The sequence below is a fragment of the Perca flavescens genome, chromosome 5 (genome assembly GCF_004354835.1).
Source record: "Perca flavescens isolate YP-PL-M2 chromosome 5, PFLA_1.0, whole genome shotgun sequence".
In the NCBI taxonomy this organism is placed as follows: domain Eukaryota; kingdom Metazoa; phylum Chordata; class Actinopteri; order Perciformes; family Percidae; genus Perca; species Perca flavescens.
The window spans coordinates 35,502,463-35,517,699 of record NC_041335.1 but is presented as its reverse complement, the minus strand read 5'-3'; the positions used below and the strand labels follow the sequence as shown (position 1 = coordinate 35,517,699).

General features: G+C 43.9%; 1 protein-coding gene across 1 annotated transcript in view; it reads right to left on the bottom strand.

Moving 5' to 3' along the window:
* Nucleotides 1–315: 315 nt before the first annotated feature.
* bmp1a (bone morphogenetic protein 1a) overlaps nt 316–15,237 on the bottom strand; it is a 67,237-nt gene continuing 52,315 nt past the window's right edge. The window contains exons 16-20 of the mRNA XM_028578293.1: nt 13,859–13,984; nt 12,099–12,226; nt 10,799–11,012; nt 5,384–5,634; nt 316–908 (exon numbers count right to left, since the gene is read on the bottom strand). Coding sequence (XP_028434094.1) covers nt 774–908; nt 5,384–5,634; nt 10,799–11,012; nt 12,099–12,226; nt 13,859–13,984 — 854 coding nt within the window. The 3' untranslated portion in view covers nt 316–773. The remainder of the gene's footprint in view (nt 909–5,383; nt 5,635–10,798; nt 11,013–12,098; nt 12,227–13,858; nt 13,985–15,237) is intronic.

The following is a 15,237-nucleotide window of genomic DNA, read 5'->3' as shown; positions in this document are numbered from 1 at the left end:
CCTTTAATAAGATAACTGCTTCCTTAAATTTCCGTGTTAATGGTAACAACGAGAATCTTGCCACTGGTCGCCAGGACAATGCCAATTACAAATGCTGGTGTTGTCCCTGTACAGTTTTCCTTCTTTCCTTTTTTGTAATTACATGCAATTGACTGACATACAGTATCAAAAAGAAAATCTCAAGTCAAGTCCTTCTAATCCTCTTACAGATAGGAACCTAAAGGGATGAGAGTGTGAGGAGAGGAGAGCAATTACCAAAGGCCTTCCCACACTCCTCTTCCCCCCTTCCCACCCCCCCACCCCTCCCCCCTGGACGTGGAGGGCTGGCCCGACAAAAGCAGGGATCTGTCCAGCTGATGCCTGTCTTCCTACAGGTCCTGAGAATCCACTGTTTTCCTTTGTGCCACTCATTAAGGAGGCACGTTTAAAAAAATTAAAATTAAAAAATAGAAGAAACCCAAAAATTATCGAGCGATCTGGTCAATAAATTTTCCCCTACTGTCCACCTAAGGTGGACGTTTTCATCCTCCCACCCCAATCCTAACCATAAAAAGGTAAAAACAAGGTGTACTGCAGAATGGCTTTACTCCTCACAGTCTGCGGGGGGAGCTAGAGCCCCTAGGAGCTGAGATGCGGTTGGCGTTCTTGCGGCTGTTCTGTCGTGTTTGATTCGTCGTGGCGGCCGAAGGTTTCCGAGCGTCAGGCTGGCGCCTCCCCTGGGGGCCCCTTCGTTTGCCCCTCTGCCCCGCACGGCCCCTTCCGGCCCCCGCTGGTCACTTGCGTGAGTGCAGTGTGTCCTGGAACTTGGTGCTGGTGTAGCGCACGTGAAATCCTTTCTTGTTGATGGTGTCGTCGGAGCGGAACTTGATCACAATGGAGTCACCGGCCGAGTAGATCTCCTCCGGAGGCTGTCGGAGAGGGACACAGCAAATCATTCGTTCGGTTGTTTTCTGCTTCTTTGACTGCACTTCAGTTAAGGGGAGACACTGCAGGTGATTAGGGAAAATATTTAAACTTTAAGACATCACCATTACACTTCTCCAGTTGATTACTTACATTAAGACATGCACGTTAGATATGCAGTAATTTGCATACATTGGATAAAGCCAGGTTCAAAATTGTTATGTTAGGGCCAAATGTTTTTACAGAGGGGATTTTGGATATCTCTTTTTTTAATCACTCCAAAAATCCTGGAGTGATATATACTGTCAACAGCCACAAAAAGAACATTCATTTTCTCCATGTTTTTAGGTATGAAATGTTACATTTATCCAACAATGAATGATTATATGAACAAATGCCTGTGTAAAACCCTTCAGAAAATAGACAGTAATGGAGCTGCAAAGTTTGGTGTATGTAAGTGCTACTGAAGTGATTTCTGGCTCAGAATATGTGAAATATGTGAAATACTCACACACACACAAAAAGAAGACATTATGGAAGCAAAATAGCGTACAAAATCTAAATTGAAAAGTGCTGTTTTTGCCTGTAGTCTCCCTTTTAAACTAAAGATTTCTCATATACTGAAACTGAAGTCAAATCAGTGACTGTGACGAATGGCTTCAGACTGCAGAGGACTAGTTCTGTAACAGCCAGGGGCCACGTAAGGGTCCGGGGACCCGGCCCCGTCCCGTCCCAGCTTTATTCTGATTAAGGCTTTGGCTGCTATTGAAGTGAGGATAAAATATACTCCGATGATTAGTTCCAGGTGCACGGCTCCACCGAGCTCATTTCTTCCCTGAACAAAACCATATTCTGTCGAGCACATTTACTCCTACCGTCTTGAGTAAAAAGTCCATCGCTTTATGAAACAAAAGGAGGGATTAACTTCATGATGCGTGCACAGGAAATATGCAACACCTGACCTGCCTGGCTGTCAGAACAATGTTACCACGTGACTATTAATTAGTTCGGAACATCAGACTGAAAAAATAATTAGTCGTTTCAGGAGCCGCGGCGGCCGCACTGTGGCTACAACAAAGACGTGCGCTGCGAAATCAGAGCTTGTGCAACCGAGTGTAAAACACAGAGCTAGAGATTATTAATATATCTACAATAGCCCATGAGTCCTTGGCTTATTAGGAAAGGGATTTAAAACACAAGAAGAAAGCGGCGTATACATTTTATTGTACAACCAGCTAAATGTTCTCTGCTATTTAAAACGGAGAAAAGCCCTTGGGCTAAAAGTAAGCCTCCACACACACTTAATGAGTTTTCACCCTACTTTGGATTGAATTGTGTCAGTTTTTTTTTTTTTAAACCCGTTTTATAATAGAAAACTTGATTGAGGAGCTGCTCCCCAGGGTCTTGGGGGGTGTTATGTCCCCTCCGGCAAATCATTTACAGGAACAGGCGGGAGTAAAAGGCCAGAGCTTATTACTGAAGTGTGTAAATGAAATCAAGCTGTTCTCTGACCCGAGGAAACTTGTGTTTCTATTCCCTGCTGGCGTCATTGTTCCAGACTCAGCACTGGCGGATTCGTTCGCTGTTACAACCTGATGCCAGAGAATCTGAGAGGCTCATGGGCACCCGGGGAGCAACGGCTTGTGTCAACCTACAGCCGCCTCTACAGCAACACTCCCACACCCAGAGGACCATGTCAACTTTAACAAAGTCATTAAAGGGGAGTTTGTTTGTTCAATTTTGAGGTTTTGGGCTCATTTCTTCTTTTAGACTAGAGGAAAAAAAACATCCAAAATACACATTTAGGTGTTTATTTTACTACAGTTTGTCTATTGGAAGAATTTTTCTCCACTTGGATATTGCCTTAGCTAAAAAAGTCATAGTATAGTATGTTGAAAAAAATCATAAAAACTTCATAGTATAGTATGTCAAAAAAAGTCATTAAAAAAGTGACAGTATAGTATGTCAAAAAAATTCATCGTATAGTATGTCGAAGAAAAGTCGAAAAAAATCATAGTATAGTATGTTGAATAAAGTCATAAAAAAAATCATAGTATAGTATGTTGAATAAAGTCATAAAAAAAATCATAGTATAGTATATTGAAAAAAGTTGAAAAAATTCATAGTATATGCTGAAAAAAATCATAATATAGTATGTCGAAAAAAGTCATAGTATAGTATGTCGAAAAAAGTCATGCAGAAAAAAAAATATATCAAAAAAGTCATAATATGTAATGTCGAAAAAAATAAAAAATGTAGTAAAGTATCCCACCTCACATGGGAGCTGAACATCAGCTCCCTCATCATCAAAAAAGCCTAGCAGAGGATGCACTTCCTGCAGCAGCTGAGGAAGGTAACCTGCCAAAGACAAGGATGGTGCACTTCTACACTGTCCATCCTCTGCTCCATCATCATCATCATCATCATCTGGTACGCTGCTGCCACTGCTTAGGACGATTGCAGAGTGCAGCGTATCATGAGAAGGTGATTGGCTGCATTCTGCCGTCTCTCCGGGAACGGTGCGCCTCCAGGACGCTGAGGCTGGCAGGAAAGATTGGAGCATATTCCTCTCACCCCAGACACAAACTGTTTAAATCCGCCCCCTGGGGTCCATCCGGACCAAAACCTCACGCCACAAAAACTGTTTCTTACCCTCTGAAGTCAGCCTCATTAACAAGGCCCAGGACCCCCACTGACCTGGACTCTTAACCCCTCCCCCACCTCAAGAAACTAAACATTTTTGTACATCCTGAACTAAACCATTCAGCCCTTTTCTTCTAAGTGTCAAACAGATATTGCATATACTTGTTTCTGTATTTATTGTTTATTTCATTTTCATGTTTAATGTTTGTTTGTTGATGTATGAACCAACCACCAAGGCAAATTCCTTGTAAGTGTGACTTTGCAATAAATCCCTTTCTGATTTTGATTCTGATGTTGAAAAAAGTCATAGTATAGTATGTCGAAAAAGTCATAAAAAAGTCATAGTATAGTATGTTGAAAAAAGTAATTTATGTCAAAAAAGTCATTAAAAAGTCATAGTATACAGTTTTTCATTTTTATGTTTAAAATGTTTGTTTGTTTGTGTATGCCCCAACCACAAAGACAAATTCCCTATAAATGTTACTATGCAATAAATCCCTTTCTGATTCTGATTTTGATAAAAGTCATAGTATAGTATGTTGAAAAAAGTCAGTATAGTATATGGAAAAAAGTCATAAAAATATTCATAGTATAGTATGATGAAATAATTCATAAAAAAGTCATAGTATAGTATGTTGAAAGAAAAGTCACAAAAAAGTCATAATATAGTATGTCGAAAAAAGTCATAAAATATTTATAGTATGTCGAAAAAATTCATAGTGCTGTATGTTGAAAAAAAGTCATAAAACATTCACAGTATATTATGTTGAAAAAAGTCATAGTATAGTATGTAAAAAAATTCATAGTATAGTATGTTAAAACAAATCCAAAAAATAAACCTTAAGTTTGTTGATGTATGAATCAACCACCAAGGCAAATTCATGTAAGTGTTAGTTTCTGTACACTTACTTTAAATCCCTATATACATACTATATAGTATAGTATGTTGAAAAAAATTCATATTATAGTATGTTGAAAAAAGACATACAGTAGTATAGTATGTCGAACAAATATATAAAAAATTCATAGTATAGTATGAAATGTTTGTTTATGTATGCCCCAACCACAAAGGCAAATTCCAAAGTGTTACTTTGCAATAAATCCCTTTCTGATTCTGATTTTGAAAAGTCATAGTATAGTATGTTGAAAGAAAGTCTTAGTATTGTATGTCTAATAAAGTCATAAAAAAGTCATGTAAAGTAGGTATAAAAAAATCCATGATCTCAAAAGAATCACTAAATAAATCTCCAATTTAGTTAAAAATGACACCTTAAACGTTTTTCTACACTCTTTGGTTCCGAAAATGTAACGCTTTTGAACTTTAGAGCTGGGGGACTGGCAGCCATCTTGGGTTTAACCTCTAAAAGGTCCTCAGAGGTCAAATCTGACTTCCTTCCACATCTAAAAAAAATAAACCTTAAGGTACACATCTTTATCGGTTAGAAATCTCATACTTTTCTCATAATGAACAGTTTTTTTTATATTTTATAATTATAATAGCATTATATTATATATATATAAACATAACATTTCATAAAAATGCGCAAGACATAAGATACTTGTCATATTGCAAGTAATCAACAGGAGGAAGTTTAATGGTTTAGCTAAAATATTTTCCCTATTCACCTCAGTGTCTCCTCTTAAAGAGAGAGACATTGGAATCAAAAGCTCCGGGCTTGTTCACAAACACCCTTTTACAAACTGCTGGCAAAGGTGATTACACAACAGGAGCGCTAATTGTGTGAATACACCTGCTGTTTTACTGTAAAACTGCAGTGCTGCGACAAGCAAAGACATTCAGTGAGAAGTGTATTTTTTGTTAGGAAAATGTTCTCACCCCTGAGCCACAGTAACGTCCCAGCCGTGGAGACTTGGTGTCGGCTCCGTCAAAGAGCTCCATGTAGTCGTAGCCGCAGTCCGCCTCCTCTTCGATCTCAAAGGTCTGGAAGATGAGCTCCACGCCGTAGCCTTTCTCCGCCGAAATCACCCACTGGCAGTCCGAGGCTCCGGGGTAGTTGTTGTCCCCGAACTGGGCATGGGAGAACAGGTCCTTGGTTTTTACCTCAGCCTTTAGGCGGCCTCCACACTCTGTGAATAGAAGAGATGAGTTGGACACATTGGAGATGAGTTGGACTGTAAAAATAATGTACGATGCTTCCGGGCCTGAAACGTGAAGCCAAAGCTGCATTCTATCAAAAAAGAAACTTAAAAAGATGATGGGGTTTGAGGTCTCTCCTGAGCCAGAGCTGTTTTTGTTAGGAGTGGTACCTGAAGAGATGTACAACACAAGTCAGAAATACATATTGAGAATACTTCTGATTGCCAAGAAAATGATAACGAAGAGCTGGAAGGAGCCAAAACCGCCAACCCCGACACAACGAACCCAGAGACCGAAAAGAGTCTATATAATGGAACAAATGACGGCAAATCTGCAACTGAAAATGGACCCTTTAATACAGAGATGTGTCGCACAATGTCTGGGTGTGTAGGGGGGAGCAACGGCTTGTAACAGATCAGATTATGGGGTTTGCAGAAAAGGTCATACGTTTTAAGTGAAACTGCTTCACTGCAGTGCCAAGATTTGGGTAGATTCTAACTTGTGTTGCTTAATTTGATTTGTGGGTTTATGTACTTGTATTGATTTTATAGCTGAGTATGTATAAACATGTTTCACTTCTCCGTGAACCATCACCTTATCGTGGTGGAGAGGTTTGTGTGTCTCTGTGAACCTGAGGGCTGTGTTGTCTGGAGCTTTGTGCTCCTGGTAGGGTCTCCCAAGGCAAAGTGGTCTCAGGTGAGGGGCCAGACAAAGAATGGTTCAAAAACCCCAATGAAGAAGCAAGGTAGAGATGGAGTGACCCTGCCGGAGGAAGCCCGGGGCCCCGTCTGGAGCCAGGCCCAGGCAGGCGGGCTCGTCGGCGAGCGCCTGGTGGCGGGTTTGCCACGGAGCCGGCCGGGCACAGCCCGAACAAGCTACGTGGCTCCCATCTCTCAGCCCATGGGCCCACCACCTGTGGGAGGAACCGTTGGGGTCGGGTGCGATGCCACATGGGTGGCAGTGAAGGTCAGGGGCCTCGAACCAGACCCGGGCGGCAGACGCTGGCTCTGGGGGCGTGGAACGTCACCTCTCTGTGGGGGAAGGAGCCGGAACTGGTGCGGGAGGTGGGCGCTACCGGTTAGATCTGGTGGGGCTTACCTCTACGCACAGTCTCGGTTCTGGAACCATACTCCTGGATAGGGGTTGGACTCTTTTCTTCTCCGAGTTGCCCAGGGTGTGAGGCGCCCGGGCGGGTGTGGGGATACTCACAAGCCCCCCCGGCTGGCGCCGCTGTGTTGGAGTTTACCCGGTGGGACGAGAGGGTCGCCTCCCTCGCCTGCGGGTTGTGGGGGAAAACTCTGACTGTTGTTTGTGCATATGCACCAAACAGGAGTTCGGAGTATTCGGCCTTCTTGAGACCTTGACTGGAGTCCTGCATGGGGCTCCAGTGGGGGACTCCATTGTTATGCTGGGGGGACTTCAACGCACACGTGGGCAATGATGGAGACACCTGGAGGCGTGATTGGGAGGAACGGCCTCCCTGATCTAAACCAGAGTGGTTGTTTGTTGTTGGACTTCTGTGCTAGTCATGGATTGTCTATAACGAACACCATGTTCGAACATAGGGATGCTCATAAGTGTACCTGGTACCAGAGCACCCTAGGCCGAAGGTCAATGATCGATTTCATAATTGTTTCATCTGATCTGAGGCCGTATGTTTTGGACACTCGGGTGAAGAGAGGGGCAGAGCTGTCAACCGATCACCATCTGGTGGTGAGTTGGGTCAGGGGTGGGGAAGACTCTGGACAGACCTGGTAAGCCCAAACGTGTAGTCTTGAAGGTAAATTGGGAACGTCTGGAGGAGGCCCCTGTCCGACAGACTTTCAACTCACACCTCCGGCGGAAGCTTTTCGTGCATCCCTGTGGAGGCTGGGGGCATTGAACCCGAGTGGACAATGTTCAAAGTTTCCATTGCTGAAGCTGCGGCGAGGAGCTGTGGTCTTAGGATCTTAGGTGCCTCAAGGGGTAACCCACGAACACCGTGGTGGACACCAGTGGTCAGGGAAGCCGTCCGACTGAAGAAGGAGTCCTTCCGGGATATGTTATCTCGGAGGACTCGGAGGCAGTTGCAGCCTCTGCCGTGAAAGAGGCAAAGCAGCGGGTGTGGGAGAAGTTTGGAGAAGACATGGAGAAGGACTTTCGGTCGGCACCAAAGTGTTTCTGGAAAACTGTTCGCCACCTCAGGAGGGGGAAGGGAACCATCCAAGCTGTGTGTACAGTAAGGATGGGACACTGTTGACCTCCACTGAGGAGGTAATAGGGCGGTGGAGGGAGCACTTTGAGGAACTCCTGAATCCGACTAATCGCCCTCTATGTTAGAGGCAGAGCTGGAGGATAACGGGGATTGTCGTCCGAAGGCGGAAGTCACTGATGTAGTCAAACAACTACACAGTGGCAAAGCCCCGGGGATTGATGAGATCCGTCCAGAAATGCTCAAGGCTCTGGGTGTGGAGGGGTTGTCCTGGTTGACACGCCTCTTCAACATTGCGTGGAAGTCTGGGACGGTGCCAAAGGAGTGGCAGACTGGGGTGGTGGTTCCTCTTTTTAAAAAGGGGACCAGAGGGTGTGTGCCAATTATAGGGTATCACACTTCTCAGCCTCCCTGGTAAAGTCTACTCCAAGGTGCTGGAAAGGAGGGTTCGGCCGATAAATCGAACCTCGGGTTGAGGAGGAACAATGCGGATTCCGTCCTGGTCGTGGAACAACGGACCAGCTCTTCACTCTCGCAAGGATCCTGGAGGGAGCCTGGGAGTATGCCCAACCGGTCTACATGTGTTTTGTGGATTTGGAGAAGGCGTATGACCGGGTCCCCGGGAGATACTGTGGGAGGTGCTGCGGGAGTATGGGGTGAGGGGTCTCTACTCAGGGCCATCCAATCTCTGTATGACCAAAGTGAGAGCTGTGTCCGGGTTCTCGGTAGTAAGTCGGACTCGTTTCAGGTGAGGGTTGGCCTCCGCCAGGGCTGCGCTTTGTCACCAATCCTGTTTGTAATATTTATGGACAGGATATCGAGGCGTGGTCGGGGTGGGGAGGGGTTGCAGTTTGGTGGGCTGGGGATCTCATCGCTGCTCTTTGCAGATGATGTGGTCCTGATGGCATCATCGGCCTGCGACCTTCAGCACTCACTGGATCGGTTCGCAACCGAGTGTCAAGCGGTTGGGATGAGGATCAGCACCTCTAAATCGGAGGCCATGGTTCTCAGCAGGAAACCGATGGAATGCCTTCTCCAGGTAGGGAATGAGTCCTTACCCCAAGTGAAGGAGTTCAAGTACCTTGGGGTTTTGTTCGCAGTGAGGGGACAATGGAGCGGGAGATTGGTCGGAGAATAGGCGCAGCGGGTGCGGTATTGCATTCAATCTATCGCACCGTTGTGGACGAAAAGAGAGCTGAGCCAGAAGGCAAAGCTCTCGATCTACCGTCAGTTTTCGTTCCTACCCTCACCTATGGTCATGAAGGCTGGGTCATGACCGAAAGAACGAGATCCAGGGTACAAGCGGCGAAATGGGTTTCCTCAGGAGGGTGGCTGGCGTCTCCCTTAGAGATAGGGGTGAGAAGCTCAGTCATCCGTGAGGAGCTCGGAGTAGAGCCGCTGCTCCTTTGCGTCGAAAAAAAGGTGGTTCGGGCATCTGGTAAGGATGCCCCTGGGCGCCCCCTAGGGAGGTGTTCAGGCACGCCCAGCTGGGAGGAGGCCTCGGGAAGACCCAGGACTAGGTGGAGGGATTATATCTCCAACCTGGCCTGGGAACATGTCTCGATCCCCAGTCGGAGCTGGTTAATGTTGCTCGGGAAAGGGAAGTTTGGGGTCCCCTGCTGGAGCTGCTCCCCAGCGACCCGACACGGATAAGCGGACGAAGATGGATGGATGGAAAATTCTTATTTTATTTTACTTCATTTTATGTTTATTTTTATTTACTTACATGTCATTATTACTGTCAGTGTTCTGTTGCTTAAAAAAAGAAAGAAAAATAAACAGTAAAAAAAAAAAAAAAAAAAAAAATGCGTTCTTCTAATTTCCAGCAGGGGGCGACTCTACTGGCTCATAAAAGAAGTCCGCTTCTATTGAAGTCTATGATAAAATAACCCTATTCATCACTTGATTTATTACCTCAGTAAACATTTTCATAATGAGTTTATGGTCTCAATCGCTAGTTTTAAGTCTTCTTCAACACAGCATGATGTTCATTTTGTAAACTATGGTCCCATTTATTTTAAAATAGACGATAAAGCAGGGGATGCTTTAAGACCTGTCAATCAGGCCAGAGGCTTAGCAATGCTAACCATGCTAACACTGTGGACATTAAAATAGACCTCAACTTGTTTTTGGCGGTTGTCTGTGTTTTTAACTTAAACTGTGACCCTCTCACTCTGTGTTTTCACCTCATCAAAGTTAAATGGAATGGAAATTTTGGTCGCCTAAAGCTAGCTAGCTACAGCTAGCGTTAGCTTCTAACTTAAAGGAAAGTTTGCAGATTTTCTTTACTGCCGTAGATGCAGATGAATGGTACCTGTACCCGGACGTCTGCGTTTACCCGTCGGTAAATCTACGCTGGACGACTAGCTTCAGAAGGGTTGAAAATCAACTTTCCCTCTTTAGCGTTTAGCCTAGCGCAGCGTCATTGCAACCATAAACAACACTGGCTTGGCCGCATCATCCTCCCCAGCTCAACAATCATCACATTCGGTTTAAAAAAAAACAAGATGGCATCGAGGCTTCAAAACGGCAGTCGACAAACCAATGGGTGACGTCACGAATCCTACGTTCACTATTTTCACAGTATACGGTTGGACATTTTGTAGCCAGGGGCCAGCGTTGAGAAGCTACAAGTACAGATTCTGTACTTGTTGGTCTGTGGCTCATTTGTGGTGTTACAGTCTTACAAAGCATCCTTTAACATGCTCTGTGGTTAGATATGAGTCATAATCATTCTCAGACAGGGTGGGGAGTATTGTGAATAAAACTAACTGCTGTAAGCATTACATCCAAATACCATTGTGAAGTTTGATATGCGAGTAATTGACCTTAAATTAACTTAATGTCCCAAAAACATGAAGGCTTAGAGATTTTACTGGAATCCCTCTTAGCTCCTATTCTTTGTTTTCTCAAGCAGGAAGAGACACAGAGTACTGGTATAACGGCATCTACTCACTACTTACCTGCAGTATGGGAAGCCTCGAAGCCTTTCTTCTGCACGGAGTTATCAGAGAAGAAGCGAACAAACAGCTTGTTGGCACTAGACATGATGGGCGGGGGCTTCTTGGTGCCACAGAAGCGACCCAGACTCGGAGCTTTCCCATCTCGCCCGTCGTAAATCTCAATGTGGTCATAGGCACACTCCAGGTGGGCCTCCATGTCCAGCTCATTGAAGGCCTGCCACAAAACAAGATGGGCATTAACAGTGGGATACCGCTTTATCATCAATTTACGCAGAATCTCATTTCATTCAAAGATGAAAACACATCAACAGCCATGATAAAGAAATATATCCTCGGATCCAGGTCTTATTTGGCAGCACGCTGATTTTGGTTTAGCAACAGGATAGACTGATGTAGAAAAGAGTTCTTGAGCCTGTTGACGAAGGGTCTCTAAATCGCCTGTTAGAAGGCAAAAGTTGGTATTCACAGTTTAAAACATGCATGAAATCACTAACTCATTAAGATAAGTTTAAATAAGTGATTTACAAATTGAGATCAAACATTAGGTGTTTGGTGCTGCTCAAAAGATATGATAAGATAATTGATATGTGTTATTTCTAGAACACTGAAAACAACTGTAATTCTCTTCGCACACAGGTAAACTAGCAGAGGCAATATTTGACTAAATGATGCCCTGCACAGTGAAGGAGCTTTGGGCACATGCAACCTGTTTTCTAGGCCAGGTGAAGGACAAAAGCACGTAAAGACTGAAGGAAAAGAATTTCTGCTGAATGGCTTTTACAATTTTTGTCACATTATTTAGAAACCGAGGCACGCTCGACATGCTTTGATATTATAAGTTGGTGACTGATTTTCTTTCACTGAACGCGAAAAATAAAATCGGTAACACTTTACTGGAAGATATCTACATAAGAGTGACATGACACTGTCATGACACATGAACCCTAACTCTAACCATAACGACACTTACTAAAAGAAGTGTTATGTCATAAACGTTTGACTTGTTTATAATGTTTATGACCGTGTCATGTCACTCTTATGTAGATACCTTCAAGTAAAGTGTAACCAAATAATCTACTTGATGTCAGTGACACAGCAGACAAAAAACAAATGCAGACGATAACAGAAGAGGGAGCCACACATCATCGTTAGGACTGGTGTAACAGTTTCTGACAGCAGCACAGTAAACACAGATGTCCTCCGTGGATTTAGCAATTCTATCAGGCAAACAAGCCACACACACACAAATAAATACAGTGACTGACGGGTGAAATTATACACAGAGCGAAGGGATACGTACGATTTTGATGCGGTGGCCCGGAGTGGTGGTGAGTGCCCAGGTGCATGCCTTCTTGCTGGGGTATTTATCCGGCCAGTTGGGGCTGGTGATGACACCGCTCACACTGTTCACGGTGTGATCACAGCCAGCTATAAAAAGACATGACTGAGTCAACACAGACCTCTATATCACGCTTATATGGAACAGACTCAAACCGTTTTTTTTGACACATGTAAGTAAGCATGCGCTCATCGAACCCTAATGTCTGTTACGATTGCGAGAATAAACGTGCTAACCTAAAAACGCAAAAAGGAAAGTAAGCAGTGAAACATTTTTAGTAAACTGAAACAAAATAAAAACTAAAATCTTCAAGAAAAACCTAACCGAAACTATATTGCCAGGTTAAAAAAACTGATAAAAATAAAATCAAAATGAACGTAAATCATTTCGGTTTTAGTTTTTTTTTTGCTATGATATATCATTACTGAAAGAAAAAAAGGTGACGGCATGAATTTCCGTCAACTCTTGTTGTGACACTGAATCACAGAAACTGAACAGACTTGACATGAGATGGCGCCGTGCCGTAATTGCTAAATCACATCGGACGCTAAAGTAGCGCAAAAATTAAACATTAAACATCATTGATATTCTCCAACTATGTATTCTGTATGTATATCTAGCCAGGGCTTTAAATACTTTTTTTTGATCATCAACAGCCAACATGGCTAGTAGATTTTTAAAGTTACCAGCAAATCAGATTTTCCACTAGCTAATAAACCAGATCATGCGTGCCACTGAATACATTTAAGCGTGCATGTTTCTTTAAATTGTTTTTATTTGGGTTGATGACACATATACATAAAAGTCTTCTCCGGTTCAACGCAGCTCGTAATCGATCATGCACGCTAGGCACGTATCCAACGTTGAATGAAACGTCACAACATAAGGTTCATGGGAAATGTAGGATTAATACTACAAGCAGGGCTGCCAGATTAATGCTGCGTTCCAGACACAATTTTATAGCCCGTAAATTCCGACTTCAAGTCACGACAAACCCTTCTAGCTAGTGTCAGCTAGCGGCTACCTAACGTTGACATTAGCTAGTGCTAGCTGATACTAGCGATTTCTAGTCAGCGACATATTTTGGAATTCATTTAATAAACATAACCTGTAGTAGTACACAATTGTATGTGTATTGTTTTGATTACAATGTGCGGAATTACTTCACGTTGCCTATTTCTGTCTATTTATTTCTATTTCTCACCGTTAATCACTGGCGTCTGTACAGCATCAACAGGAGTCGCCATTGTTGTTTATGTGTGTGTGACGTCAAAAACCGTAACTGGGAGTACAACCATCTGGTACGAGTTCACGGGTAGTAAGGTACGGGTTTGACTGCAGTTCCAGGGTACTTTCACCGGTAGGTCGTGAAAACACGGGTTACGGGTTGCCTGGAACGCAGCATGCATAAGATTATGTTTCCAAGCAAATCACACACGAAACCACCCAAATTTCTTGGCGGAAAACAGACCATTCTGGTGGCAATACCGCTAAATTGTTTCTGCAGCCGGACGATTCAAACAGACGCGGTGTTGTTTGCTTCTTTCATCACCAGTCAAATTGGCTAGTAAGTACAAATTCAAAACTATTATACCCTTGCATGGGTGTAAACATATCAAAGTGAAGTAAAGTGTTGTTGAGCCATGTCTAAGACGATTTTCTGTCATGACAGACAACAAAGTCTTCTGAATCTGAAGAGACTAGAGTTTGGAGTGAAATACCTTCTTTGCAGTCATGTTTGTTCTCATGCAGCACAAAGCCACTCCTGCACTGACAGCTGTAGCTCCCGAACGTGTTGACGCACTCATGTTGACAGCCACCATTCTCCTTGGAGCACTCGTCTTTGTCTGAGGAAGCAAAGAAGGACACCACCTTGGTGACTGTTTCCTTTCAAGACTGACATCCAAGTACAGTGTTTTCCTCGCCATTATAAGGTTTAGGTGCAGCACCCGAGCTGTTTTTGGGTACCGCCTAAGCCTAATGAATGTAACTAAAAGACTTTTCTCAGATCTAATGACTGTAGTTGGACTTCTTTAGCAAGTTTTATCTTTAAACTTTTTGAGTGTTATTTATTTATTACCGGCTCTAGCTTTGCCAACATTTTAGACACAGACATGCTAGTAATAAAAACGGTCCAAAATGATGTGAAAAAGAGACGCACAACTACCACAAAGGGACACAAACCGACTACAAAGAGACGCCAAATGACCACAGAGACCCAAAACAAAAATGACAAAAAAGAGAGACAACACGACTACAAAGAGACATAATCCCACAAAGAGACACAGAATGTATGGGGGGGGGAATTGCATTTGTTTTAAATTGAAAAACATGTAATAAAGGAAGCACGCCTAAGCCCCTCCCCCCCCCCTCCCCCTGCCAAATACACGCACCTAATGGTGTGTGTTTATTGTCAGCGTCATTTCCCTAACCTGACTCCGCCAGATGGATTGCTTCACATTTGCTCAGCATATCCATCTGGGAACTTTCCGTTGGAGAACTTTTGGGAAGGGGCGGAAATACTGGTTAGCTGATTGGATGAACCATCTGTCTATCACCTATGTTGGTGATAGACGGGCCAAATCAACCAATCAGATCCACAAAGCGTATGAAAATACAACCACAAGCCCGCCCCTGCTGCTGCAGGCAAAGCATAGCTCGTAAGCTCAGCATGCAAGCAACATTTTGCCGTTTGTGTAACGAGAATTTAGGAATAAAAGGCCCCATTTCAGGTTCCCGGACCATATTCCAAAAGAAGGATCCAAGAGAAAAAAAGCATTAGCGAGCGGCTAACAGAATTAGGGCTACTGCTTTCTGAAAATACTGGTTAGCTGATTGGATAAACCATCTGTCTATCACCACCTAACCCACCTCAAAACCAACGCTGATTGGCCCGGTCGTTTGGCTAACGGCTCCAAATTTTCTCTACCTCAAGATGCCAGACTGATCTGCGAGTGGAAAACTGGAGCTCGCAAGATCAGGACAGTCTCACGAGGCTATCATTTCCCCGCTTCCCATTCATTTCTATGTAAGCAGCCGTGGAATGCATTCTGGTAGTGTTGCGGGGACTTGGGAGAAGTGGGGCGTCGAGTCGCCCTCT